The sequence below is a fragment of the Saccostrea cucullata genome, unplaced genomic scaffold (assembly GCF_032062105.1).
Source record: "Saccostrea cucullata isolate Sc308-1 unplaced genomic scaffold, CSIRO_AGI_Scuc_v1 ctg955, whole genome shotgun sequence".
In the NCBI taxonomy this organism is placed as follows: Eukaryota; Metazoa; Mollusca; class Bivalvia; order Ostreida; family Ostreidae; genus Saccostrea; species Saccostrea cuccullata.
The window spans coordinates 16710-43585 of NW_026928431.1; the positions used below are offsets into that span (position 1 = coordinate 16710).

A 26876-nucleotide genomic window follows, 5' to 3' on the forward strand; every position below is an offset into this window, starting at 1 on the left:
AGCTGACAGTCACATGTTACCTTGGAGATGACCTTTTACCTATACAGGCCTTGGTGACGGGGTCAATTTGATGACCCTGAGGACAGGAAGTGCTTGGTATACAGCGGTACGATCCGTAGGTGTTGACGCAGCGAGCTGAGGCCGGACAGATCCCGGGCTGCTGACACTCATTTATGTCTGTACACAGAAGAAATAGAATATATATGTAGTATCTTTTAAAGCAAATCTCTAATATATTTAATTATTACATCCAGTATTTCACACAGAGGAAAATAAAGCTATAAACATGATAAAAGTATTTTAAAGAAATAAATAAATGCTCAGAAAAAAATTATCTACAGTATTCCTGTCTTCTTTTGTCCAGTTCAGTTTCATCAGACAAACAAAACAACATCATTTAAACAGTAACTTTTATAAATGATTGTTCCCTACATTCAGAACAATACTGTGGAATGTGATAACATACCAACACACATCCCATTAGAGTCTGGTTCCCTGCCCCGGGGACACTGTATGGGCTCACACTGGCCGGTGGAGGAGGAGAAGCGGTGCCCTCTCTGACACGTGGGCTTCTGACATCGGAACGTACCGTCCATGTTAAAGCAATCATAACCAGAGGGACAGTTGTGTGTGCCCAGCAAACACTCATCTATGTCTGAAATTACACATTTACATGATGCTAACTTCTGAAACTTAATAAATACCATAGCTCTGTGCTTGTCTGAAATTACATCAAATGTTTACAATGTTTGTCAAACATTGAACCTTGAACATTCATATTTTAAAGACTTTAGTAAAAGTCATATTTCTTTAGTCTTTTAGCCTTGATATTACGAATTCTCCAATAGGGTCCCAAGATGTTTGAGATCAAAGAGGTTTGTTTGCACCTATAAGAATAGAAAAGTTTCCTTTGCAATGTATAGCCCAGATTCTCCTTGACTGTGTATTGTTATAGTTTAAATTTTGAGACCAGAATCTCCCTGCGTATCTTTACAGGTTTGAGTTTGAGACCAGAATCTCCCTGGCATACCTTTACAGGTTTGAGTTTGAGACGAGAATCTCCATTTGTACCTTTACAGGTTTGAGTTTATAGAGACCAGAACATCCCTGCGTACCTTTACAGGTTTGAGTTTATAGAGACCAAGATCTCCCTGTGTACCTTAAAGTTTACAGGTTTGAGTTTGAGACCAGAATCTCCATCTGTACCTTTACAGGTTTGAGTTTATAAAGACAAGAATCTTACTGTGTACATTTACAGGTTTGAGTGAGACCAGAATCTCCCTGGGACCTTTACGGGTTTGAGTTTATGGAGACCACAAACTCCTTACATACCTTTACAGGTTTGAGACCAGAATCTCCCTGCATACCTTTACAGGTTTGAGTTTGAGACCAGAATCTCCTTGCATACCTTTACAGGTTTGAGTTTGAGACCAGAATCTCCTTGCATACCTTTACAGGTTTGAGACCAGAATCTCCCTGCATACCTTTACAGGTTTGAGTTTGAGACCAGAATCTCCTTGCATACCTTTACAGGTTTGAGTTTGAGACCAGAATCTCCTTGCATACCTTTACAGGTTTGAGACCAGAATCTCCCTGCATACCTTTACAGGTTTGAGTTTGAGACCAGAATCTCCTTGCATACCTTTACAGGTTTGAGACCAGAATCTCCCTGCATACCTTTACAGGTTTGAGTTTGAGACCAGAATCTCCTTGCATACCTTTACAGGTTTGAGACCAGAATCTCCCTGCATACCTTTACGGGTTTGAGTTTGAGACCAAAACCTCCTTACATACCTTTACAAGTCTGAGTCTCCTCCATCATGGAGTAGCCTGTCCCACACCCTAAGATCCTCCTACAGACAAACGACCCCACAGTGTTCTCACACCTCTGGGAGGACAGACAGGTGTCTCTCTCAGTGGCACACTCGTCAACGTCTGTCAGAAAACAAGAAATATATTACCAATCAACTTACTGTATGTAAAATGTCTCATTAATCTCAGAAAACAATAAAGTGAAATCAATCAATCAACATAGCATAAAATGTCTAATTATGATTTAAGTACTGTATACAGGGTTATTTTGGCCCGTGTTATTTTCGACCTTTTGCACTTGCATACAATTTGCCTCATTTTACATTTGCTCAGTCATAATTATAAGTGTAATTTGAATACGCCCCGTTTTAAATTCGCCCAATCAAAAAGAGTGTGAAAATAAAACGGGGGCAAAAGTTTCCCTGTATACAGTATCTGAAAACAGAAGTAATTTTTTCTGTAATGATTGGAACAATAAATTGAATAAAATATCATTTAAACTAGAACTAAATAAACAACATAAACTGTTGATTTAGGCAAAAGAATTGACAGACAAATGGATGGATGGACAATATCAATCAACAGACTGGGTTTAAATCCAAATTAGGACTAAACTGCTTTAATCCTACTTATCAAATCCTAAAGAACACAAAATGTTTTCTTCACCTGCACATGACCCTGCCACTCTGTCGTAGAAGTAGCCGGTGGTGCAGCGTGGGACGGACCGACAGGCCTTAGAGACAGGGTCCACCTCCTGACCCTGGGGGCAGCGCCGGCATCTGTACGTCCCCTCCTGGTTATAGCAGCCCTGTCCCTGTGGGCAGGTGGCTGACCCAGAGGTGCACTCATCAATATCTGGGTATTAAAAAGGGTGTTAGGTATTAAAACAATCATCTACGAGGGCTGTTCAGAAATTATTGAGACAAATACATTTACTCCTTAAAGGACGGAGATAATTTCATGAAAATTCATCAATATCTTATAAAGAACGTCTAAAACACTTTAGCAAATTTTCAAATTCCTACGATAACTATATAAGGTTGTGTGAAGTAATAAATATGCATATGTCTATCAACCCGGAGCAGCCTCGCTATGTCATTTAACGTTACTTTAGCAGTAGATTGTTTCGACTGTGAAACAATCAGGAAGCGTTTGATACTTTTCCTTCTTTGTTATTACATATTAAATAACATTACAAAAATCAAAGTCTCTTTTTTTAAACTATTCTTTAAAAATGTATGCTGCTGCTACCCCATTCAAAAAATTTCATTTATCGGAAAGAACAACTTAGAATCATGCTGTGCAAATTTATATGTAAGGCGGGTAAATACCGTAACGATATCAATACTCTATGTAATAACTCATGGTCGTCCAGATCTTTTTATTCTACTCTTGTTTATTTAATTGCTAAAAAATGTATACCAAGGAAATAACAAACCCTAACACATCATTTTTTCCTCGTTGTTATTGTTTTAGCAGGTCGTTCAGTCTTGAAAAGAGTTCTGCATTGCGCTACACAAAATTTTAGGTATGCTGGCTGCTCCGCCCTTGACGTCAAAATCCATTTTTTCGTTGTTAACAGATTTCTCTACCGCGCTTAATTTTTTTATGCTCTCCGTATTTCTGATCATATTTCTATCAAAGTTGTACAACATGAATTTGAACCAAAGCTGAAAAATTATACACTTAAACTGAATTATTTTCGCACTCATTATTGATCCACGAAGGATTAGAATTTTGGGGTTTCATATTTTAAATGTCTGATTCCGAAACTGCTCCGGGTACCCCTACTACTGACACATTTATATACCATTGTAGAGAAAATATTTAATATTTGTAAAATATTTCTTGCTCTTATTAATTTTTAGTGTAATGTCAAACGTATATGCCAATTTGCACTAAAAGACGTTCATTAGAAAGCAAAATATACACAATGTCTCAATAATTTCCGAACAACCCTCGTATACCTGTTATCCTTGGATATGTCACTTTTACATTTACATGTTCTAAATCACTTTGAATTAATAAAAAAAAATACATTAAATAAACTAACAAAATTAATGTGAAATTAGTTGAAATCACCATATGATTCCTACAACACACAGAAATCTGAGGTACTAACTGACCTTGACAGTTGATGCCGTCTGCCAGTAGTTGGTATCCTTGGTTACAGGCACAGCTGACCCCATTCTCGTCCTCGACACACCGCTGCTGGCATGGGTTATACCTGTCACAACCGATAGCTAAAATAAAGAAAACAGGTTGTACCTGTCACAGCTGATAGCTAAAATAAAGAACAGGGGTAATACCAGTCACAACCGATAGCTAAAATAAAGAAAACAGGTTGTACCTGTCACAGCTGATAGCTAAAATAAAGAACAGGGTTAATACCAGTCACAACCGTTAGCTAAAATAAAGAAAACAGGTTGTACCTGTCACAGCCGATAGCTAAAATAAAGAGCAGGGGTAATACCAGCCACAACCGATAGTTAAAATAAAGAAAACAGGTTGTACCTGTCACAACCGATAGCTAAAATAAAGAAAACAGGTTGTACCTGTCACAGCTGATAGCTAAAATAAAGAACAGGGGTAATACCAGTCACAACCGATAGCTAAAATAAAGAAAACAGGTTGTACCTGTCACAGCCGATAGCTAAAATAAAGAGCAGGGGTAATACCAGCCACAACCGATAGTTAAAATAAAGAAAACAGGTTGTACCTGTCACAACCGATAGCTAAAATAAAGAAAACAGGTTGTACCTGTCACAGCTGATAGCTAAAATAAAGAACAGGGGTAATACCAGTCACAACCGATAGCTAAAATAAAGAAAACAGGTTGTACCTGTCACAGCCGATAGCTAAAATAAAGAACATGGGTGCTACCTGTCATAACCGATAGCTAAAAATAAAACACGGATTGTACCTGTCACAACCAATAGCTAAAATAAAGAACACAGGTTATACCTGTCACAGCGGATAGCTAAAATGATATAAGTTCTGAGAAATACTTTTTCAAGGTCTGAGATTAGCAGTTTGCCTGTGATTCAGCAGAGAACAAGTGGAAACATTTTCTATAATACTGTATCTGAACAAATGTCTTTATATGTCATGTACTATAACACATTTATGATGTATATATTATATATTTTCAATCTAAGACGTACGTTCATCCTCAATACAGGTACTGCCATCAGAGTGTAGCGTGTATCCAGAGTTACACTCACAGCGGTAACTACCGACCGTGTTCACGCAGATCTGTCCACAAATATGGCCACTGTGGAGCGCACACTCGTCTATATCATTTACTGCTGTTGTACCTAGGACGTGAAAATTATATTTAACTTCATAAGTTTAGGCTCTGCTGGAATTTTTAATGTACAAGTGGCTGAAAAAATGCATCAGAAGTTTGTTTGTGGGGAGAACATATTTTGGTGAAATCTTTATTTAAAATTACAGTAAATTACTCCAACATACTATATAAGTAGAATTTTAAGTGAGGATTTAATTTTGGCATTATTAGCGAGGGTGCTGACATTGCTAAAATTGAATATCGCTAAAAATTAATTGCTTGTTATTTGTAATAGCTTCTTTAGTTAGTATTTTAAAATGTTAAAATTACTTCTCGCTAAAATAAAATACCTGATTTTGGATAGAAATCGCTAAATTTGCGTCTCGCTAAAATTTCCACTTATACGGTATAAATTTCCATCTTTACGATATAATCTTAAATCTGTGGAAATGTTGTTAAAAAAAGATACAGTACAAACATTTTTAAAATCATGTTACAAGAAATATTTGAAAGTTTCACAACAAGTCTCACATAGAATATGCTATGAATGATATATTAATTTGGTTTACTATAACACTGAGTGATAGGGAATAAGCCTTACTGTTAAGTGCAGATGTCCCCAGGCAGCACTCCTTAAACATGGCATCACAGGGTCCCCCAAAACTCTCCTTCTGAAGGAGGGAGCAGTCTCCACTCATCGACCGCGAGATCAGACCTAACTGACAGCAGTGGCAGCATTCCTAGTGAAAAAAGACATGAGATCAGACCTAACTGACAGCAGTGGCAGCATTCCTAGTGAAAAAAGACAACACTCCTAGTAAAGAGTAACAATAAATAGTGACAACATCCTGATAAAAAACAACAACACTCCTAATAAAAAAAGACACGAGATCAGCCATAACTGACAGCAGTGACAACATTCCTAATAAATAGTGACATCATAGTGATAACATTCCTGTTGAAAAAAAGACAACACTCCTAATGCAATCAACCATAACTGACTCAACATTCCTGAGAGTGACTAGTTGAACATCCCTTATAAAAACTGTCAAAATTCCCATTGTCATGAACAAATACCTGTTCAATAAAAAAAATACTAGTTTTTTTCCTCTAAAATCAACAACTAAGTGATTGAACAAATGGCTTTATCAGAAAAATCCTAAGTACAGCTATCACACATACTGACACTGTGTCAGTAACTTACTTTGTACAGCTATCACACACACTGACACAGTGTCAGTAACTTACTTTGTACTGCTATCACACATACTTACACAGTGTCAGTAACTCACTTTGTACAGCTATCACACATACTGACACTGTGTCAGTAACTTACTTTGTACAGCTATCACACACACTGACACAGTGTCAGTAACTTACTTTGTACTGCTATCACACACACTGACACAGTGTCAGTAACTTACTTTGTACAGCTATCACACATACTGACACAGTGTCAGTAACTTACTTTGTACAGCTATCACACACACTGACACAGTGTCAGTAACTTACTTTGTACTGCTATCACACATACTGACACAGTGTCAGTAACTTACTTTGTACAGCTATCACACATACTGACACCGTGTCAGTAACTTACTTTGTACAGCTATCACACATACTGACACTGTGTCAGTAACTTACTTTGTACAGCTATCACACACACTGACACAGTGTCAGTAACTTACTTTGTACAGCTATCACACATACTGACACAGTGTCAGTAACTTACTTTGTACAGCTATCACACATACTGACACAGTGTCAGTAACTTACTTTGTACTGCTATCACACATACTGACACAGTGTCAGTAACTTACGTTGTACTGCTATCACACTTACTGACACTGTGTCAGTAACTTACTTTGTACTGCTATCACACATACTGACACAGTGTCAGTCACTTACTTTGTACAGCTATCACACATACTGACACTGTGTCAGTAACTTACTTTGTACAGCTATCACACATACTGACACTGTGTCAGTAACTTACTTTGTACAGCTATCACACATACTGACACAGTGTCAGTAACTTACTTTGTACAGCTATCACACATACTGACACTGTGTCAGTAACTTACTTTGTACAGCTATCACACATACTGACACTGTGTCAGTAACTTACTTTGTACAGCTATCACACATACTGACACAGCGTCAGTAACTTACTTTGTACAGCTATCACACATACTGACACAGTGTCAGTAACTTACTTTGTACTGCTATCACACACACTGACACAGTGTCAGTAACTCACTTTGTACAGCTATCACACATACTGACACAGTGTCAGTAACTTACTTTGTACTGCTATCACACACACTGACACAGTGTCAGTAACTCACTTTGTACAGCTATCACACATACTGACACAGCGTCAGTAACTTACTTTGTACAGCTATCACACATACTGACACAGTGTCAGTAACTTACTTTGTACTGCTATCACACACACTGACACAGTGTCAGTAACTCACTTTGTACAGCTATCACACATACTGACACAGTGTCAGTAACTTACTTTGTACTGCTATCACACACACTGACACAGTGTCAGTAACTCACTTTGTACAGTAACTCACTTTGTATACTGCTATCACACATACTGACACTGTGTCAGTAACTTACTTTGTACAGCTATCACACACACTGACACAGTGTCAGTAACTTACTTTGTACTGCTATCACACACACTGACACAGTGTCAGTAACTCACTTTGTACAGCTATCACACATACTGACACAGTGTCAGTAACTTACTTTGTACTGCTATCACACATACTGACACAGTGTCAGTAACTTACTTTGTACAGCTATCACACATACTGACACAGCGTCAGTAACTTACTTTGTACAGCTATCACACATACTGACAGTGTCAGTAACTTACTCTGTACTGCTATCACACACACTGACACAGTGTCAGTAACTCACTTTGTACAGCTATCACACATACTGACACAGTGTCAGTAACTTACTTTGTACTGCTATCACACACACTGACACAGTGTCAGTAACTCACTTTGTACAGCTATCACACATACTGACACTGTGTCAGTAATTAACTTACTTTGTACTGCTCCGCTCCGAACACGTCGTCCCTGATGGCACACCTGCCGTAACTGGCGGCGTCTGACTTCCCGTTCTGACACTGGTCTCGCTGCTTCTGCTTCATACAGCACACCTTCAGGATAGACATACAGCTGGGCTGGTCCCCCGCCCTGACCCCCGGGACGGACTGGGAGTACCCCTCACAGGTGGAGGAGTCCGTGGCATACTTGGTCCCCTCCAGGCAGCAGGTCTCTAGTAGTACTTTGTCTATAGCAGCTGGAAAATACTAGAGGGACTACGTAAAGTGGCTTACAAAATTATACCCCCTGTGTTATATTGGAAGGGTTCATATTTAATTTTCTTAATGTGATGAAAAAGTTGGCAAAATGCTCTTGAATTAAACTGACACATGCTTGACGTATAATAATCTTTCACTTAAATGTGGATGTTTCTCTATTTAAAAAAATAGCAATGGTTTGAGATCGCTAATTGAATATCACTAACAATTCATTCCATCATTCCATAGAGGTTTAACCTTAAGCTTTACAATGCCATTACAAAATGGCACAATAGGCAATCTAATTGTAAGACAGACAGACTTATGAACAAGATGATTCTTATATATACCTCCCTTTGTGGGGGTATCATAAGAGACATTCATTGGGTCCCATTATTATAATTACAAAGCTCCACAGTGCTTCTGACCTACACAAGTGTGAGGAATTAGAGGCACGAGGACAACTAAGAATCCCACTTGACCTATTTACATGTACAAAACATGTACTCAATTTTTGCGCAAATGAATTTTTTTTTTATATTAAAAAAATGCATATAGCAAATGCGCTGGAACTGCTATCCATGGCTTGGCAAAGGAATTATTTTAAACATTAAACAACATGGTATTGTTTTTAATAAGATTGCAACAGCATACGTCTTATTAGTTATTATCATTTATTAATTTTTTGACAATTAAATCTTAGTAAACAAGCTAATTCAGAGAATTTGTGTCCCTCGCTTAGGGAAAAAGTAAGCTATGCTCAGTTCGGGGGAGGGAGGGGTGGTTCGGATCCCCTTGACTGAATTTGTAGAATTATTAAATATATACTCAGTCTGAAGCAAATAAGATATGCTAATATGGATATAAGGGTTTGATTGATTATTCTTTATTATGTGTGTAGAAGATTCTTTTTATAAGGAATATTTATCACACTGTAATGATGATTTTATGAGTTTGTACAAGCAAGACCTCATAAATTTTTCATTTCACATGCTGAATACATGTACTATCATTTAGTTAAAAAAAAGTATTTCGAAAAAAAATTGGATCATATGGGATGCGAACCCTGGCCTTCTCACATGTGAAGCAAGAAACATACCACTAGACCACGGAGCCGCTTAATCATGGTGAAAATTATATACAAACATTAAGTCAGATACATGCATATACTACTAAGTATTCACGTTTGATATATTGTCAAAATTTTACACAATATATGTGTCTAATTTAATCTTTATTAAACAGTTCTAATAGATGTACAAGAATATAAAGTCCGCCGAGAACCTGTTTTATACGAAATAACTCTCCTTGACATGCCCCTGTGCTAAAAATAGCGACATGTAATACGATAAATACTAACAAAACAAACGGGGCTGGACACTTTAAGAGGGGTGAGAGAGGTCCTATGGACTTTTGGTATAAAATTACATTGCAAAAGCTCAAAATCCTCTTGAAATATCGCCTGAAAATGATAGTGTTACACACAAACAGAATGTACACATTTATGACCTTGAACTTTGACCTTTTGACCTCAAAATCAATAGGGGTCTTCCTTAAGCCACAGGGAGTTGTTATGTAAAATTTCATTGCAAAAGCTCAAAGGGTTCTTAAGATATCGCTCGGAAACGAAAGTGTTATGACAGAATTTGCGAATTTATGACCTTTACCTTTGATCTTTTGACCTCAAAATCAATAGAGGTCTTTGTTAGTCCATAGGGAGTTGCTATGCAAAATTTCATTGCAAAAGCTCAAAGGGTTCTCGAGATATTGTGTGGAAACGAAAGTGTTACAGACAGACAGAAAGATGGACGGAGGGACAGACCCAAATTAATATTCCCCACTTTTCAAGCGGGGCACAAAAAGGTGTATTATAATCTAACACTAGTAACAGCTACATAAAGTCGATCAGCATACAGTACTGTATTTACTACAAAATACCATCATAAGATAACAGATTAACATTTAGTACACAGTTTAAAAGAAAGGAGACTTACCTTGTGAGAAAGAGAAGAATCCTATAAATATAAATCCTATGAACACAAGGCTACAATGAGATAATCTATTTAACATCTTCCTAGAAATGAAACAATTATTCTTTCAGATCGATGAGTGTTAACACATTGGACAAAAGACGTAAAATATAACATCAATCCCTTTCTTAATTAATCTAGTTATACAAGAAAAAAGTCCCGATTACATTGTAGTGATAGCACTTTCAGCCACTGACTGAAGCTTCAGAAGGAGACAGTGATGGTTCTTAAGGCCACAGGGGAGAAGTGACCGAGTTTTTCTTATGCGTATTACCTCAAAACAAACTTTTCTTAAAAGTTTTATTCCATACATTCAAGAAACTGAATGAGAAAAAAATCCCATAATTGGTTAAAGCTGCCCCAGGAATGAAATACATGTACCTTTAAATACAAAGATGACCTTGTTTATAATACACAGACAAGGACTTAGTGTGGAACCCTGTAGGAGCCCAGACATCACTTTAAAGTGAAGAACCACTTCAACTGCTTATTAAAGTTTGTTAGCTGTAGTTTCCTTTTAAGGTCACAGCATGCACTTAGTCAATTATAATCTCCTTAGAACTGTGTACTGGGTAACAGAGAGAGTGTAATAACACTACACACTGTTACCGCTAAAAATTGTCTGAAGTGTGGTCAATGTTATAAAACCAAATTCCTTAAGTTATATTACCACCTGTAAATAAATACATCCAAAACAATTCCTCTAAATTAAGGATAAGGGAAAGAAAACAGGTTAGGTGTAAGTGGAATGATTTGTACCTGACAGTGTATTTTGCGAAATGCTTTATATTCCATACAAGTCAAGTACAATGTACATGATTGTATAATTTTTTATATAGAGCCAGTTATAACCTTGATCTCACAATATAAAAGGAAATTAAAATGAGCATTCATACAATTAAAAACAAAATTGAGGTACATGTAATAATTAATGATGAAACACGGGCAATCCTTTTTTACTGTAAAATGCTTTCATTTAATATCAGAGTAAATATGTACATGTACTTGATGGGCATTTAAGGGTAGAGAAATTGGTTCTAGGAATGATCCAATTAATTAAATAAAATTAATTAATTAAAGAGTTATTGTTCCTAACTGAGGAATAGATAGCCTTAAAGTATGCTATTCACAGTCTGAAGCTTTGGTCATTATCATTTGGTGTTTCATAAATAATAAGTTTAACATTGCATCAAAACAAACATTTCTGAGTGTAATATTGGGATTTATTAACAATAATTAATTCTAGAGTCACCTGTAAACAAGTCCCTCGGAAGCAAGACAATTTAATGTACATAAATAACATTAATAAATAGTCAAAGTACATTATACAATAAAAAACTGCACAAAAGGTGAACAGTAATATTGAGATTGAATAATCTAAATTTATTTAACTAGATTAAAGGGCCTTAAATTTATTGACCCTAAAACAACAATACATTTATTAAATTAAAAAAGAATTGATGAATTGCACATGCGTTGATCTTTAAATTTTCATCACAGTGCCCTTTGTTACATGTAAGTCCTAATAATTTCATGCAAGTCCAAACATTTCCCTGTTTCTTTTGTCTTAAACTTTTTAAATAAAAAGTGTTGAAGTCACTAAACAGCTAATATTACAACACTCCTGAACAGACAGTTTACTTATGCTTATAATGATTGGAAATCCAAAAAGATGATCTGGAATTCTTTTGGTTTGACATGACATCTTTCATCTGTGTATTCAACACCTCAATTTTTCAATTTTATCCTTGTAATAATATTATTACATATTTTGAATTTCTCTTTTATCTTTGACAATAGAGAATCTGACACTATGTAACACACAGAGGTAACCTTCCCTCAGCTCTATATACCCGTAGGAGCCTCAGTCTATTTCTGTCACACAATGATTAAAGTTGACGTCCATCCACATACTCATGTCCATAAGTCTCCTGTCAGACATCCACCCTTCTCCTCTTCTGTACACTGCTGACTTCATCTGGAAACAAAAAGCAAGATCAGGACTTACGTCAGTCAGAAGCTCATTAAGGTCAAATGATATGTTCCTCAGATATCTGTTTTGAACAGCAAAACTCGGTTATAACGAAGTCATTGGACATATGAAATTGTTTCGCTATATACGTAAATCGTTATAATCGTATAAGAAAATTATTAAATTTATATGGCTGGGGATCCAAGATGACTTCGCTAAATTCCGTAAATTTGCAATATCCCTGTTCGTAATACACAAGTTTTGCTGTATATGTTTGTAATATATAAAAAATATATTTAAAATTATAATTACTCTGCAATTTCTTACGTGGTGTTTTAGCTGTCTTTAAAAATTTACAATTCTAAATTTTTGATTTTGGCCATTTAAGTTATTTCCAAAAGGATTTTATAGGCAACACTGTCCCCATGGTCGCAAACCACGGCCAAAATGTACGCTCCTCTCCCATTCTGGCCGTGGTTCAATGAGGAGAGAATTCTTCGTAACTCGTTAAAATATTGACCAATGCGAGTAAAGTATAGTCGAAGGATGAACTTTATCGCGACCTTTCAATATCCAATCGCAGTAAAGGAAATATTTATTGTATACTGGTGACGTCAGATGTTGATTTGGATTGCGATGGAAACAAAACTTGCCACTGACTGAATATGATGTCACAATAGAGAGGCGTGAATATTCAAGCAGCCACGGGTAGGAGAGAGCTATATAAGCGGACTCCGGACCGTGGCTTGAGACGATGCACCGTCCCTGGTATCTGACATAAATGGTAAGGTGCCTCAAATTTTTTTGAGTTAACTTGTAAAAGTAGCATTACTTCAATGAAAAAACCTTTTAAAAAATTATATATTATTTAGAAACGTATTGCCTGTCTTTAAAACTTGTGTTGAGTTTTTAACTGCCATATCAATCTAATAAAAATCAGACTTCTTAGATCTGCGCCGTATTCACTCTGCGTAAGAAGATCTGGCATAAAATGACTAGTGAAAAATTGTGGCCTCACACTACTGTAAACCAAGATATTCATCTCTGACCTTTTATTTTAATCCCTACTTGAATATATAAAGGACATTCCATATCTTTTACTTGGCTATAGAATTTAATTTACATTCAAATGAAACAATTTTTTTAATTTTCATGATTGTGAATCATTTTGTCCCTTTTTTTTTATACATGTACATGTAACAAAGAGTAAAATTCCTACAGAGTATATTTATTATGTCACATAGTCAAAAAAAACCCTTTTTAAGATTTTTATACCACTTTTAGAGGATTTAACATGTTAATTAAAGTGCTTTTCCATTACTTTCTGCTGTTTCAGCATTTTAAAACAAATTTTCAGGAATGGGTAAAAATCTAAGGACTTTTTATGGTCAGTTCAAACCCTGATATTGTGAATACTTTAGAAGTGGAAAGAACTATATTCGGTATATTGCATATCTTTGCCCCCACAAAAATTAAATTTTGAAAAATTCTTAAAACGTGTTGTATTGTATGTGTTGTATAAATTGTATGAAAAATATAAATTAACAAAACATATTATAGTTTCAAAGTAGGTTATTGACAATTTTTTATTTTATGACGTCACAAACTCGTCGGATTTTGCATTATTTTTCAGAAAAAGGACAAAATGGACAAAATTTCAACAATTTTATTTATAGAATTTATAGAGCGCATGTCTGTTCAGGCACAATTTTTGCATATTTAATTGATATTATCATTCTACACATTAGGCCATCCTTAAAAAATTTTTTTGTTGCGGTAACGCGACCAACTCACCAAAATCCACCCTACTGGATTTTTTTTATCGGTTCAGAAATCTTTTTTTTTTTTTTTTTTACATATCCATTTTCTGTTTTTATCCGATTGATATTTTTTTACGTCTCAATTGCACCTACGCCGTTTTTAAAAAAGAACTGATGTGTTCTTATATTTGGGCAATAAAGGATTAAATTCATTTAGAATGCTTTAATTTTCTTGTTTGATTAGTAAGGTGAAATCTAAGACATAGTTAATACATGGACCTCTATATAATCGAAATTTATTTCTGACATTTTGTCTAAAAAAAAAACAAAAAAAAAAGCCTACCTACCTACTCATATCTAAAATGAGGAGGCGCGTTACTGCAAAAAAAGATTTTTTTAAGGATGGCCTTATATCAAAATATTGAGCCTGAACACACCTGTGCTCGATGATTTTTACTCAAAATATTGACGCCATTTTTAAATTTTCCTATAGAAATCATGGAAATTTTAGTTTTACGTCATTTTCCTGACGTCATTTCAAACACATGACGTCATTGCTGACGAAAACATTTAGTGCTTTGACGTTAGCATGAATCCCCCCCTATTTTAAAACACATTTAAATTTTACTCCATCAAAGTTTGATTTTAGGGTCAAATATTGGTTACTACCGAATAAAGTTTTTTTTAGCGAGACACATATTTAGCAATATCTACCATGATCTACCTAAAATCTGGTATTTTATTTTTAGCAAGAAGTAATTTTAGTGATTTTAAAATGCTAACTTAAGAAGTTTTACAAATAATACGCAATTAATTTTTAGCAATATTCAATTCTAGCAATGTCAGCACCCTCGCTAATAATGCCAAAATTAAATCCTCGCAAAAACTCTACTTAAACAGTAGTTGTCGAGAAATTTTTAAAGTTTTTATATTTTGGGGGCAGGAACATAAGGAATATGCCTTGACATACTTTTCTGTTGCTATGGTTACACTCGTTATAGATTTGATACCTGTGTAACTTGTGACCTGTCGTAACTGACCGGTTGCCTTGGTAACAGGGTAGTGATTGGTCATTGTGTTGGGGCGCCCTGAGGGTTTGGACTCGGAGGTATAGAGAGTCTTACTTCTGTTGAGTGGTTTCTTGCCGCCCCCCTCCACTGCTGTGTTATCACTGAATGGATCTATGCTCTCTATGTCTAGTGAGTTGTTCCAAAGGTCTGTGTCCTCTGGAATAAAAACCGATAACTTATAAACTCAGAATAAACCTTATCAGACTGAGGTCAACAATCAAGGTCAGGCCACTGAAAGGTCGAGTCAAGGTTAGGTCATTTCCTTATTCAAAGATAATTCAAGATACATGTTCAAGAAAACCTTAGGCTCTTATTTTGGAAAGAAGTTGGTCAAGATTGGTTATATACTGTTAGTTTTTTTTTTATATTAAAAACAATCAAGAAAAATGAACCTGTTTAATTTATTCATTAGTATAACTTCCTGACCATAAATCAAAATTGGAAATTCTGTAAATATGATTGCAAACAACAAAGCTTGTATCATTTATCATGTTTATATTTACCAAAGTTTTCCTCGGGGAGGAGCTCTGGTTGATTCGGGGAGGGTTCGGAGCTGCTCTGGGGTCGTGACTTTGGGATGACCTTGGGACTGGAGGCATGGATTGGAGGACCAAGGCCATTAAAGGCAGGTGTAGAGGTCGCCACAGGAGGTCCTACAAAGGGGAAAAAAGAAATTTATCCACAAAACCGATCTTCCACCCAAGACACAAGAGAAATCTTACAGGAGTAGCAAATCAAGCCTTAATTACATGTTAATATGCAGTACAATTTTACAGATAGGAAATACTCTAAACACTGTTAACTGAAATAAAGAAAATGATACTACAAAATCCTGCAGTTTAACCACAGGTTTTTATTTAATATGTGTAGATTACCTATAATATTGAGGGCTGTATTGTCTGTCTGTTTGACTGTTAGCCTCTGTTTGAACTCCTGCTGCTTCTGATGTTGTCGCTGTAATCTCTCTTGCTTGGCTTTAAGATCTTCCTTGTCACCATCTTTACTGTAGAAATAAATCAAATAACTATATATTGATACCATGAATATGTTTCAATGTCTTTGTCCAAGATAAAACTTTAAATAAAAAAATTACTTGACTTCATAAAAATATTGTATCATCAATGAGCATGCCTTGGGTAAAAAAAATCATTTGCAGAACAGCAGAGAACATAGAAGTCATGGGACTTAGATCAAGCTTCTTAATTTACAAATTCAGGTAAACAGTAAAGTGTTCTGTTTTTTGTTGGGGGTGAGGGTGGGGGGTTAAGATGATGATCAAGTAATTGACTTACATGATTATTTTATGCCAAATGGTTCTAAAATATAATTATATGACAGCTCTACATACCTAGCAGTATTGACCTCTCTGAGTGGACTGTAGCTCTACATACCTAGCAGTATTGACAGGTTCATTTTCCACTCTCTGAGTGGACTGTAGCTCTACATACCTAGCAGTATTGACAGGTTCATTTTCCACTCTCTGAGTGGACTGTAGCTCTACATACCTAGCAGTATTGACAGGTTCATTTTCCACTCTCTGAGTGGACTGTAGCTCTACATACCTAGCAGTATTGACGGGTTCATTTTCCACTCTCTGAGTGGACTGGGTCCTCTTGTGTCTGAGGTTCATTCCGGTCCCTCCCACTCCGTGATTGAGGGGCAGTGACCCCCTCCTGACAAACTCCTGAGGGGGCAGGTCCTCCTCTTTCTGAAGCACCAGCTCCGCTGACACCCACTCTGACTTGATCACCACCTCCTGGTCCCGGGGGTTCACATTCTCCTTACTTGGTAAACTCTGTCTCCCCGTCACTCGAATGTTCTCCACGTTTGTCGACACTCTGGTTGTCTCTCGTGAAGTGATGTTTTTAGATAAGTTCTCGTTGGAGGAGTTACTTGTGGTGGCTGTTATATTGTCTCTAGAACCTATCCCTGTGTCTCGGGAATCTGTCGTCTGATTGGTTGTTGACACCATGTTAAGATTACTAGGAAGGTTTTGATTGGTCTGATCAGAAGCTAGCTTGTGATTGGAGAGTCTTCTGATATTAGAGGATTTCCTGGCCTGTTCTATTGCCACGTCTTGTTCTGTCCTCCTCATTTCTTCCAGATCATACACTCTAGCTGTCTGCAAGTAAAGACTGAAGTAAATATATCATCCAAGAATTATTTAAAACTAAGGAACGGTATTGATGAGGTGTAGGTGCATGCAATGTAATCAAGTCAAAAGGTTTACTTTTCCATAATAACATTATTTACTAAAGTCTGAAATATCATTTTCCTTCTATTAAACAAAGGAAATCAAGTACAGATGGTTGACATATATAATCTAGAAACTGTCAGTTAAAAAATGTTGTGGAAAGGTGCACCCTGTAACAATTCTGCAATACTTGGGTGTGTACAATGTGCTAGCGTCTACAATGAGTCGGTGTTTACAATGTGTGACATCTTCAGAATGTGGGTGTCTAGCTATAATGTATGGGTGTTTACATAGTGTGGTGTGTCTATATTGTGTACGGTGTCTACAGTGTAAAGATTCAGTCAAAAGACAAAGTGTCAGTGTGCCCTCACTACTGTACTACTTACAAGCATCATATATCCTATTACAATTTTGAAAAGAGGAAGCTAAATTTTAGAAAAGCCCTGTAATGCTGTATAGTGTATACTCACTGGTTTAGGAGCTCTGTTGATACACTTCAGATAATCTCGGTCTGCTAGGCAGTTACCCATTGAGTTCCCAAAACTCCTATAGAGAAAAGATAATACCCGGTAAATAGATCTATATTAAACTATAAACTGCAAGAAAAATACAATGTAATGTTGACGAGGGTGAATTATACTGTATACTTATGTTTCAAACAAATTGAAGAATACATGTACTGCATACATTAATTAAATCGGTGGGTTTATGATCTTCTACAGAGAACACCTTGTCCTCTTTTCTACATGCTTGTCTGACTGTAAACTAAAACTCAGCTGTATTTTAACATGAAAAATTTGAACTACTCACTTGAATGCCCCTAAAACTACTCACTTGAGTGCCAACTTCTTTCTTGAGTGCTTGCTTGAACTACTAACTTTAGTGCCCTCTTGAACTACTCCCTTGAACTACTCACTTAAGTGCCCGCTTTAGCCCATCAGTGACGGCCTCTTTTCTTGCTTTCTCTAGGGACAGAGCCTTGGATTTCATTCCTTCACTTACACCATATCCAATGTCTTCATGGAACACACCATCCTATCCAAAAAAAAAAACAAACCTTTATAGAAGAATTAAAAAATAAGCTAGTTATGCTTATATGCTGAAGTTTCTTGTATAATTAGTGTATTTAAAATCCTTCTGAGGTCTTGTTACATGATGTGTTTGTAACTTTTCTAATCAATCCTATTAATGGCAAAACGATTTGATGTGTGACTGAATCGGAAACTTGTGACAAACCTTCAGCTGAACTTTGACAAAAGCACTGACTCCTACGTAGTATCTGCCTCCACTGTGGTCAACAAAGTCTGCAAGAACGAAAGTACATAGGATGAAGATACAGCAAAACTCGGTTAGTATGAACACTTATATTGCGAATTTTCTGATATAGCGAAGTCATCTTGGTTCCCCAGCTATACAAATTTAATGAATTTCTAATATGGTTATAACGAATTAGGTCCCAGCGACTTCGTTATAACCGAGTTTTACTGTAACTTACATTGATATTAAGAAAAAGGCACAGAAACAATGAAATATAAAATCCATTGTAGTCTTTTATGATAGGAAAAAAGTACGTCAACTTTACCGACAGTTTGTTGAGAGACTGAGTGGGACCAGCCATTGAACCCAAACAGCTCGTTGGCAAGGTTGATGAGACGCCATCCTTCTATGTACGCAAGCTGCAAAATATTGTCATCACCAGTTGATTAATAATTAACAATAAACTGTATACAGATAACATTTTTGGGGGGTTGCTTCACTAATTTCAATCATGCTAATATGAAAAGTTATCTTTATAATTTACAAGCCATAGCAATTCCACCATTCCAATCATTTTGAACGATCTTATTAACCATATCAACAAGAATTGAATTTTTTTTATATTAACAATTGGTCCCATTTATCTCGTCAATAATGATTTGTGAATTGCATCTAGTCACAAACTACATTCTTCATGTTCTTGCTAAAACAACAAAAGCTCAAGAAAAAAACAAACTAAGCTGATTTAGATAAAACAATCTTTAAAAAAATAAGCACTGTTCTCGCTTTGGTATATTTTCAACTCATCATGGTCATGTGATGTCATGTTCATGATGTTCATGTGAGGTTTGAAGAGATCGATGAAAACTATTTTAGCTGAATGGGACTTGCCATAATAGTCGCACCATCAACAAACTTAAGCCTTATGGGTAGATGACTAGATGAAGAGATATGCCGCATCTGTAATTAGGTAAATATTGTCTCGTATCCTATTTTCAACCGTATTGTATTTTCGACCTATTTTTCCCAATCTGTTTCTCGTGCAGATACCGCGCGGTAGAACATTATTTTTGGTTCCTACACTTGGAAAAATACCTTTCAAACACAACTGTAGTGAAAATACCAAAAATAATCAATTCTTCAACGGAATTCCTTCCGTGGTTTTAGTCCGATGTCAGAAATTCTAGTCTTTTTACTAATGCACATTTTATCTGTTGATTAATCAAAGCCATAATTGGTTAATTACAAAGTTTTTTTGATGACATTTACTCAAATGAAAATCAAGATCTCTGTCAAAGAGATGCATGAATATTGAAATGAATGGGTGGATCAAACAAATTTTTTTCTCCCTTAGATATAGGCGCTTTTTTACTGAAAAATGCAACGTTATTTTATTGATTTCTTTTGGAAATGCACAGCTTCTGACAAATGGGTTCAACCAACGAATAAATGTATTTGCAACTGAAATATGAAACTTGTTCAATATTTTTTTGAAAGACTGACAATCATATTTTTATTGTTTGGAATATCCAACGGATATCTAAAGCCAATACTGTTTGGTCATTGATACTATATTTAGGTCGAAAACACAAGACGGTAATATTTTTGTAGGTAAAAATGGACCCTCCCCATATTATGGCATTATGAATAAAATAAACACAAAACTGCAATTTCGGTTGTATCATTTTATCCATAGACACATATGCTAACATTTTAAGCCCATAGTTTTTCAGCATGTATTAAGTTTGCAATAAATTAATAAATTACGTCTAAATATGTCGAAAATACAATACGCTAGGATACTAAAATAGGGAAATGTTGAGGTGTATGGCCGATGATATATACACGACCGTCGTGCACACTAAATGGAAAGTCTATTTACACGACCGTCGTGCAAATAGCTATTGCAAAGTAATGAGATATATACACGACCGTCGTGCATAGATATTAAGTAAAATCTATTTACACGACCGTCTTGCATATAGCAATTGCACATACACGACCGCATTTATCGTCGTGTACCCTAAATTCGTCCCCAAACTTCTCGAGACCAGCACCTTTCGAACTTCGTATCGAAGACGTCATTATTAATTTTTCAGAATTTGCTGTTTAGTTTTGAACTTAAATAAAATAAAAAAACTTCAAATATCTGATTATTCCTTATGTCCATTTTTATTGAAAGAGTACAGTTTACTTACGTTCCCCAAAATTACTTCCAGATCTAATATACCTTCATTTAATTATTTTATACCCGTCAGTGTATTAAATTACGTGCATGGGCTACAAATTAAAACAATTTATAAATACTGTGCTTCTTATTTTCCCTTTTCTTGTGTGTGTGTTTTGTTTTAATAAGTTTCATTTAATCGAGATTTTTTCAAGAATATGTTATGGAGACAGAAAATAAATAAAATCAAATATATTTTATCAAAAATATTTCCCATACAGAAGAATTTTTTATACCACCCCTTTCAATAAAAAACAATCTGTCAACATAAGCAAGCATTGATGATCACATTGTGTGAATAGATCTACTTTTGACCTTGCAAAGTCGCCAGTCCTCCTTCCCCCCCCTTTTTGCGTGCAAAAAAGTCGGTAAGTAGCCAAGTAATCAAGAAGAAAATGTATTATTTCTACAAACCAAGAATTTATTTTATTGAACAGTCCGAACAGTCATTTTATTGAGCCGACCAAAGAAGGTGAATTTTTGTCACAATTTTTACCAGTTTGACTGGTGCTGTGTGCTGACGTGGTGCAATTTTATGGGTGCATTGAAGCATAACTAATCCAGCGGGCGTCTACTGGGTCGAAATTCACGATATAATCAAGTAAAACAAAATCTATTCTGCAAATTCTTTTATTTCTCATTTTCTGCAGATCTATATAGTATATGAAAAGTCTTTTTTCCCTGTAATCATGGTAATGTGAGTATTTCACGCATTATTCAGTCTTCGCCAAATCTTTTTTTCAGCACATGTCCTTCGGGCAGGTGTGATCACCAATTACGCAAGCCCGAACAAATATTTACATGCCCAGAATTTTATCAAGTTATTTTATTCTTATTTGCCTTTTCATGCCAAGAGAATAATCTGAAAATCCAATCTGTCAATTTCTTGTCTCGCCAATTGTTTTCAACCTGTACACTTTTTGTGTCTCTTTTACAGAAGAGTTCCTTGGAAATTGCGGTAAAATAAGATATCAGTAAAATTTTAATTTTTTTACTTCACTAAGATGGAAAATCAAAGACTTTAAAGTACATTTTATGTTGTGGGTTTTATTTAATTTAATTATACCAAGGCTTATGCCTTAGAGTTAACATGCCCTTCGGGCTTGTAAGAGTACAATTTCCACATGCCCGCTTCCAATTTTACCAGGTTTAGTTTTCCTATGCTTTTTTTTTCAGATTGTGCCTGACTTGCACTGCTCAAATATTTTGATATTCTATCGGTTTTTGCCATTTAGGTCAATGTATTTTGGAAAATCTAAAATAAAACATTGTATAATGTCACATATCAGGTAATATTGGTGAGCATACAATAACATGACATCGTTGAAAGCACGTTCGTGTTTTTTTTTTTTTTGTTTGTTTTTTTTTTTGTTTTTTTGTTTTTTGTTTTTTGTTTTTATTTCGTTTAAGAAAACGGAGTTGGTATAATCGAGAGCAATTTATGTTCTTTATATGATGAACAGAGGAAACTTTCCACTTCCTTTACGGTTCTCACAAAAAAATCACCTTCTACTAATCAAAATTAAGTAAACGTATAAAATAGTTATCCACGTGCAGATATAATAACGTTTATTTAGCGTCTGATTCATGCAGTTTTGTAATTAAGGTGCTATACTATAATTTGGAGATTCTGCTTGTGAAGTCAAATTTTAAGAGAATTATTAATAAAATTTTGTTTGTTTGTTTGTTTTTGGAAGTAACATATCATAAAAACAGGTTTTACAATTATTTTTTGAAAATTAAATTTTAGTGCCCTTTGAAAATATATTGATTTCATTTTTTTTATACAATAATATAAAGAGAGATTCTCGATTTTATTTCTTAATATAGAGATCTAGAGAGATTTTCATTTTATTTAGATTGTGCATCATTTGTTCTCAATATTTCCCCAATTATACAAGATATCAGCACCACTGGCTTTAGCTGAGATGTTTGAATTAAATCAGTGCGTCAGGTCATTTGTTCGTGTTGTTTATTCCACAGAGTCCATATCCTTAATTGGTTGAAACAAATGGTTTAATTAATACAACAAAGTTCAAAAGTCAATTTTCTGTCAACAAGTGACAATTACTACATACATCGGATACATGTAACCAAGTAATTGGTCGTACATGCGAACCGTCTTAATTGGGACGAAACACCTCAGTGCGAATGGTCTGTGGGGACGAACCGTCTCGCACTCAAACAAGGAAAGATAAATACAATGCATGTTTAATGTTTCACACGACGGTCGTGGAAATAGTCATTGAAATTATATACACGACGGTCGTGCGAATAGTCATTGAAATTATATACACGACGGTCGTGCGAATAGTCTTTGAACTTTTATACACGACGGTCGTGCGAATAGTCTTTGAAATTATATACACGACGGTCGTGTATATAGACACTGCCGAGGTTGTATATGTATTTACCCTCTGTCCCCCAGCTCCAGCACGCTGACTTATAAATTCGGGTCCTAGTTTCTGTCTCAGTGCATTTTGTATTGCTTCTTGTTCGTCGTGTGAATACTCTGTCTACAAAAAGAAAGATAAGTACGTTGATTAGTTCAAACACAGTCACTAGTGGTCACTGTCAGTCGTCATTTATCTATAGTGGTACTTAAAATATAGCAGAACAGCAGAAATATAGTTGATTGACTCAACATGAGTAAAAATCTTTAGAACACAAAAATGAAAATGGTCAAAAATTTTGTATTTAACCTGTCCAAAAGAGGCCATTTTCTCCATATCTGACTTTTGATGTTTACATTCTCGAATAATGGCGCCTCACTGCGCTGAGCCAATCAGAGCAAATCTATTTTTAAGAATGTATTTAAAATTATCAACAAAACGAAATATATTTGCCAATCTATAGTTGAGATGGTTAGAATTTAGAGGAACGAAATAAGCATTAATCATATAACAATGAATTGATAGAAGAAGAAGTTTTAGAAGAAGAAGGAGGAGGAGGAGGAGGAGGAGGAGGAGGAAAGAGAGAAATACGATAAACCTATGAGATCGATCCGGAGGATAACATTTTTAATTTATGTTCACTCTTGAATTAAACAGTCTAGTCGAACACCCAAACGGGAGTAGGAAACCCGTAACCTCAAACGGGGTACGCGCATGCGCAGACACTCAAAAAAGTGCCGTTTGTGTGATCCACAAAATATGCTCGAGAAAAGTGATGGATTATTTCGTAGCTCTGTTTATACTCAAAGAACTATATGCGGTATTAACCAACATTTGCCCCCCAAAATCAAACTTTGATGGAGTAATATTTAATTAAGTCCTTAAACAGGGGAGTATATGCTGACTTCAAAGCACTGAATAATTTCATAAGTAATGACGTCATATGTACGTAATGACGTCACAAATATGACGTAAATTTCAGTTTTTTATGCATTTTGCAGAAAAATGTACATATTTCGTCGATATTTTAAATAAAAGTCACCGAGCGCATGTGTGTTCAGGATAAATATTTTGATATAATTTGTAGAATGATAATATCAATGAAATATGTCAAAATTGTTCCTGAACACACATGCGCTCTATAAATTTTAAAGCTTGAATTGTTGAAATTTTGTCCATTTTGTCCTCTTTCTGAAAAAGGATATAAAATCGGACTAGTTTGTGATGTCATAAAAACAGAAATTGTGAATACACTGCTCTGGTACTATAATATTTTTTGTTAACTTATATTTCTCGTACAATTTATTGAATTCAGCACATTTCAGGAAGTTTTCAAAATTTGACTTTTGTGGGGGCAAACATATGCAATATACCGCATATAGTTCTTTGATAGATTAAAGATGTTTAAAGAGATTAATGTATTGCGAAAAAGTATATGTTTATTGCAAAAATCGAGACTTTTTCTCTCCCAAAGTTAGCGCATTCTGTGCTTTGGCCTCCATGCTTGATACAACTAGATTTTTTTTAATTCATAATTTAATAAAACGGATGAATAAACAAACAATGGTTTGTCTGAAGTTGAACTACATATATTTCCCTTCCCCGGTATTAAAAATTTTGTGTAATTAACATGTTATTTATTATTTTTCGACACTTTCTTGTGTGCCCGTCCGAATTTCCTCTGTCCTGTAAACAAACTTTTGTGCTTCAGAAATGAGGTAAATAAAAACGAAAAAAAAATTATTAATTTTTTTAATTGAAAAAACAATGTAGACAATTCATTTTTGTATGTTTGTGATTTTTAAAAAATATATTTATTTATTAAATAAGATATTAAGAGCTCTTGAATTCCACTTCCGCTTTCGCGCGTTGCATTTAGGGAAAGAAAATCCTCGTTTGCCCCTGTTTGAGGGTTCGACTAGGCTTTAAAATGATCGAGTCCAGACATTTAAAAATGTTAGAGAATAATTATCCACAAAAATTGTGGGGTGGGATGGGGGTTTGGGGTATTCTAGGAAGCTCAAAATCTGATTCTCGCAACATTGCTGGGTATAACATTGTTTACAGTAGTAACAATCAAATGATTTAAACAACCGTTTGCTGGATGTAAAATTGATGTATTGCCAAGTGTTGAACTCCAAATCGTAGATTGTCACCAGGGAGCTACACTGTATATATACTAATACATATGTGGTATATAGGTCCCTGTTGTCACATAAGAAAAAAAATTAGAAATCTTCTATTAGCTTTCAAAAGTAACGATTTTCAATGAGAATCCTTTAGTGAAAGGTGTCGTAATAATGTAACATATGAGGACTATCTCTTATTTCAGATTTATTTTGCTGATCCAGCAAATGCTAATTAAGCGAGATATTTCACCAGGATTTCTTAAATTCGTTAATCCTCTAGTATATTTTACTTTTACATTGATATGTTATGTGAATGTACTAATCCCCGTGTGTTATACTAGTATATAGTTCAGTGCATGAGCTAATCCCTGCATTGTAATCACACTACATCTGACTCCTCTACAATGACATGTATTTTTGAATGTGTTCGGTGCGATTTCGTTTGTTTTTTATTTGTGAATTGAACATTTGCAGGATCGGTACCAGTGTATATGATATGCCATTATTTCCAAAGCAGTGGGCTTGACAAATTTCTTGGTTTCATGAAAAAAAAAACCTTGAATGACCTTCTTGTCCGAAGACCAATTTCCAGCTGTGCAATGCGCACCATTTTTGCACAGATATGAAATTCTTGATCACTAAAAGGATTTGAGAGATTGCCACAGGAGTAGTCCCCCAGTCAAAAATCAAATAACAAACAGCCATTGACTCTCATATCTCCTGGTAATCATCTGATATCTTAGTGTCCATACCAAATCCACTCAACTTCTGGATGACCCAATTTTGTGGAACAATTTTCAACTTATTGTATGCTGCTAACTTTATGCTGGTGTACCGTTATCTTTAGTAAACATTTTGCTGTTTGTTAATCTATTTGGAACAATTTTTCATGAGTGGTATTCATAAGCTTTTAATTTTTAAAAATTTTTTTTTTTACAGATTTCTCTAAAGGAACCCCCTGCAGACGCCATACTGTCTGCTTTTTCACGCTTTTCTAGCGTCAAACGCCGCATAGGATGTAACTTTTTTCTGAGTTCTCATCTTCGCTAGCCAAGGGTTTCTGATACGCTACTCTCCTCATAAACCCTTGGCCTACGGTGTTCATAGAAATCAGGATTTTTTTCCAGAGTTCTGATTGGATTTCAGTACACCCAGGTCGACCAATCAGCAATTGTTTTCTGTAAATGACGATATTTGCGTTCGGGATACATCTTCACTCTTTAATCTCGGAAATGAAAAAACGCAAGTAAACAACGATCCGTAAGATAACATTCAATTCTATGAATAGCCATGGTGTCATCCAATATCCTCTAAATATGTGATTAAGAATCTATATTGAAGCTTGAAATTTGTTCTATAAATAATGAATAAACATAACTGAATTATTGCTTCTTAATTATTTTTGAAAAAAC

At 35.3% G+C, this 26876-nt stretch overlaps 1 protein-coding gene across 1 annotated transcript in view; it reads right to left on the minus strand.

Moving 5' to 3' along the window:
- LOC134277555 (uncharacterized) overlaps window positions 1-23704 on the minus strand; it is a 28011-nt gene extending 4307 nt beyond the window's left edge. Inside the window, exons 1-16 of the mRNA XM_062759883.1 lie at window positions 23645-23704; window positions 23357-23458; window positions 19041-19134; window positions 18695-18762; window positions 18375-18493; window positions 17929-18004; window positions 16827-17386; window positions 16140-16267; window positions 15768-15917; window positions 15205-15420; window positions 4977-5129; window positions 3939-4055; window positions 2479-2667; window positions 1795-1935; window positions 467-655; window positions 40-177 (exon numbers count right to left, since the gene is read on the minus strand). Of these exons, the coding sequence (XP_062615867.1) occupies window positions 40-177; window positions 467-655; window positions 1795-1935; window positions 2479-2667; window positions 3939-4055; window positions 4977-5129; window positions 15205-15420; window positions 15768-15917; window positions 16140-16267; window positions 16827-17386; window positions 17929-18004; window positions 18375-18493; window positions 18695-18762; window positions 19041-19134; window positions 23357-23458; window positions 23645-23671 (2467 nt within the window). The 5' untranslated portion in view covers window positions 23672-23704. The remainder of the gene's footprint in view (window positions 1-39; window positions 178-466; window positions 656-1794; window positions 1936-2478; window positions 2668-3938; window positions 4056-4976; window positions 5130-15204; window positions 15421-15767; window positions 15918-16139; window positions 16268-16826; window positions 17387-17928; window positions 18005-18374; window positions 18494-18694; window positions 18763-19040; window positions 19135-23356; window positions 23459-23644) is intronic.
- Window positions 23705-26876: the final 3172 nt, after the last annotated feature.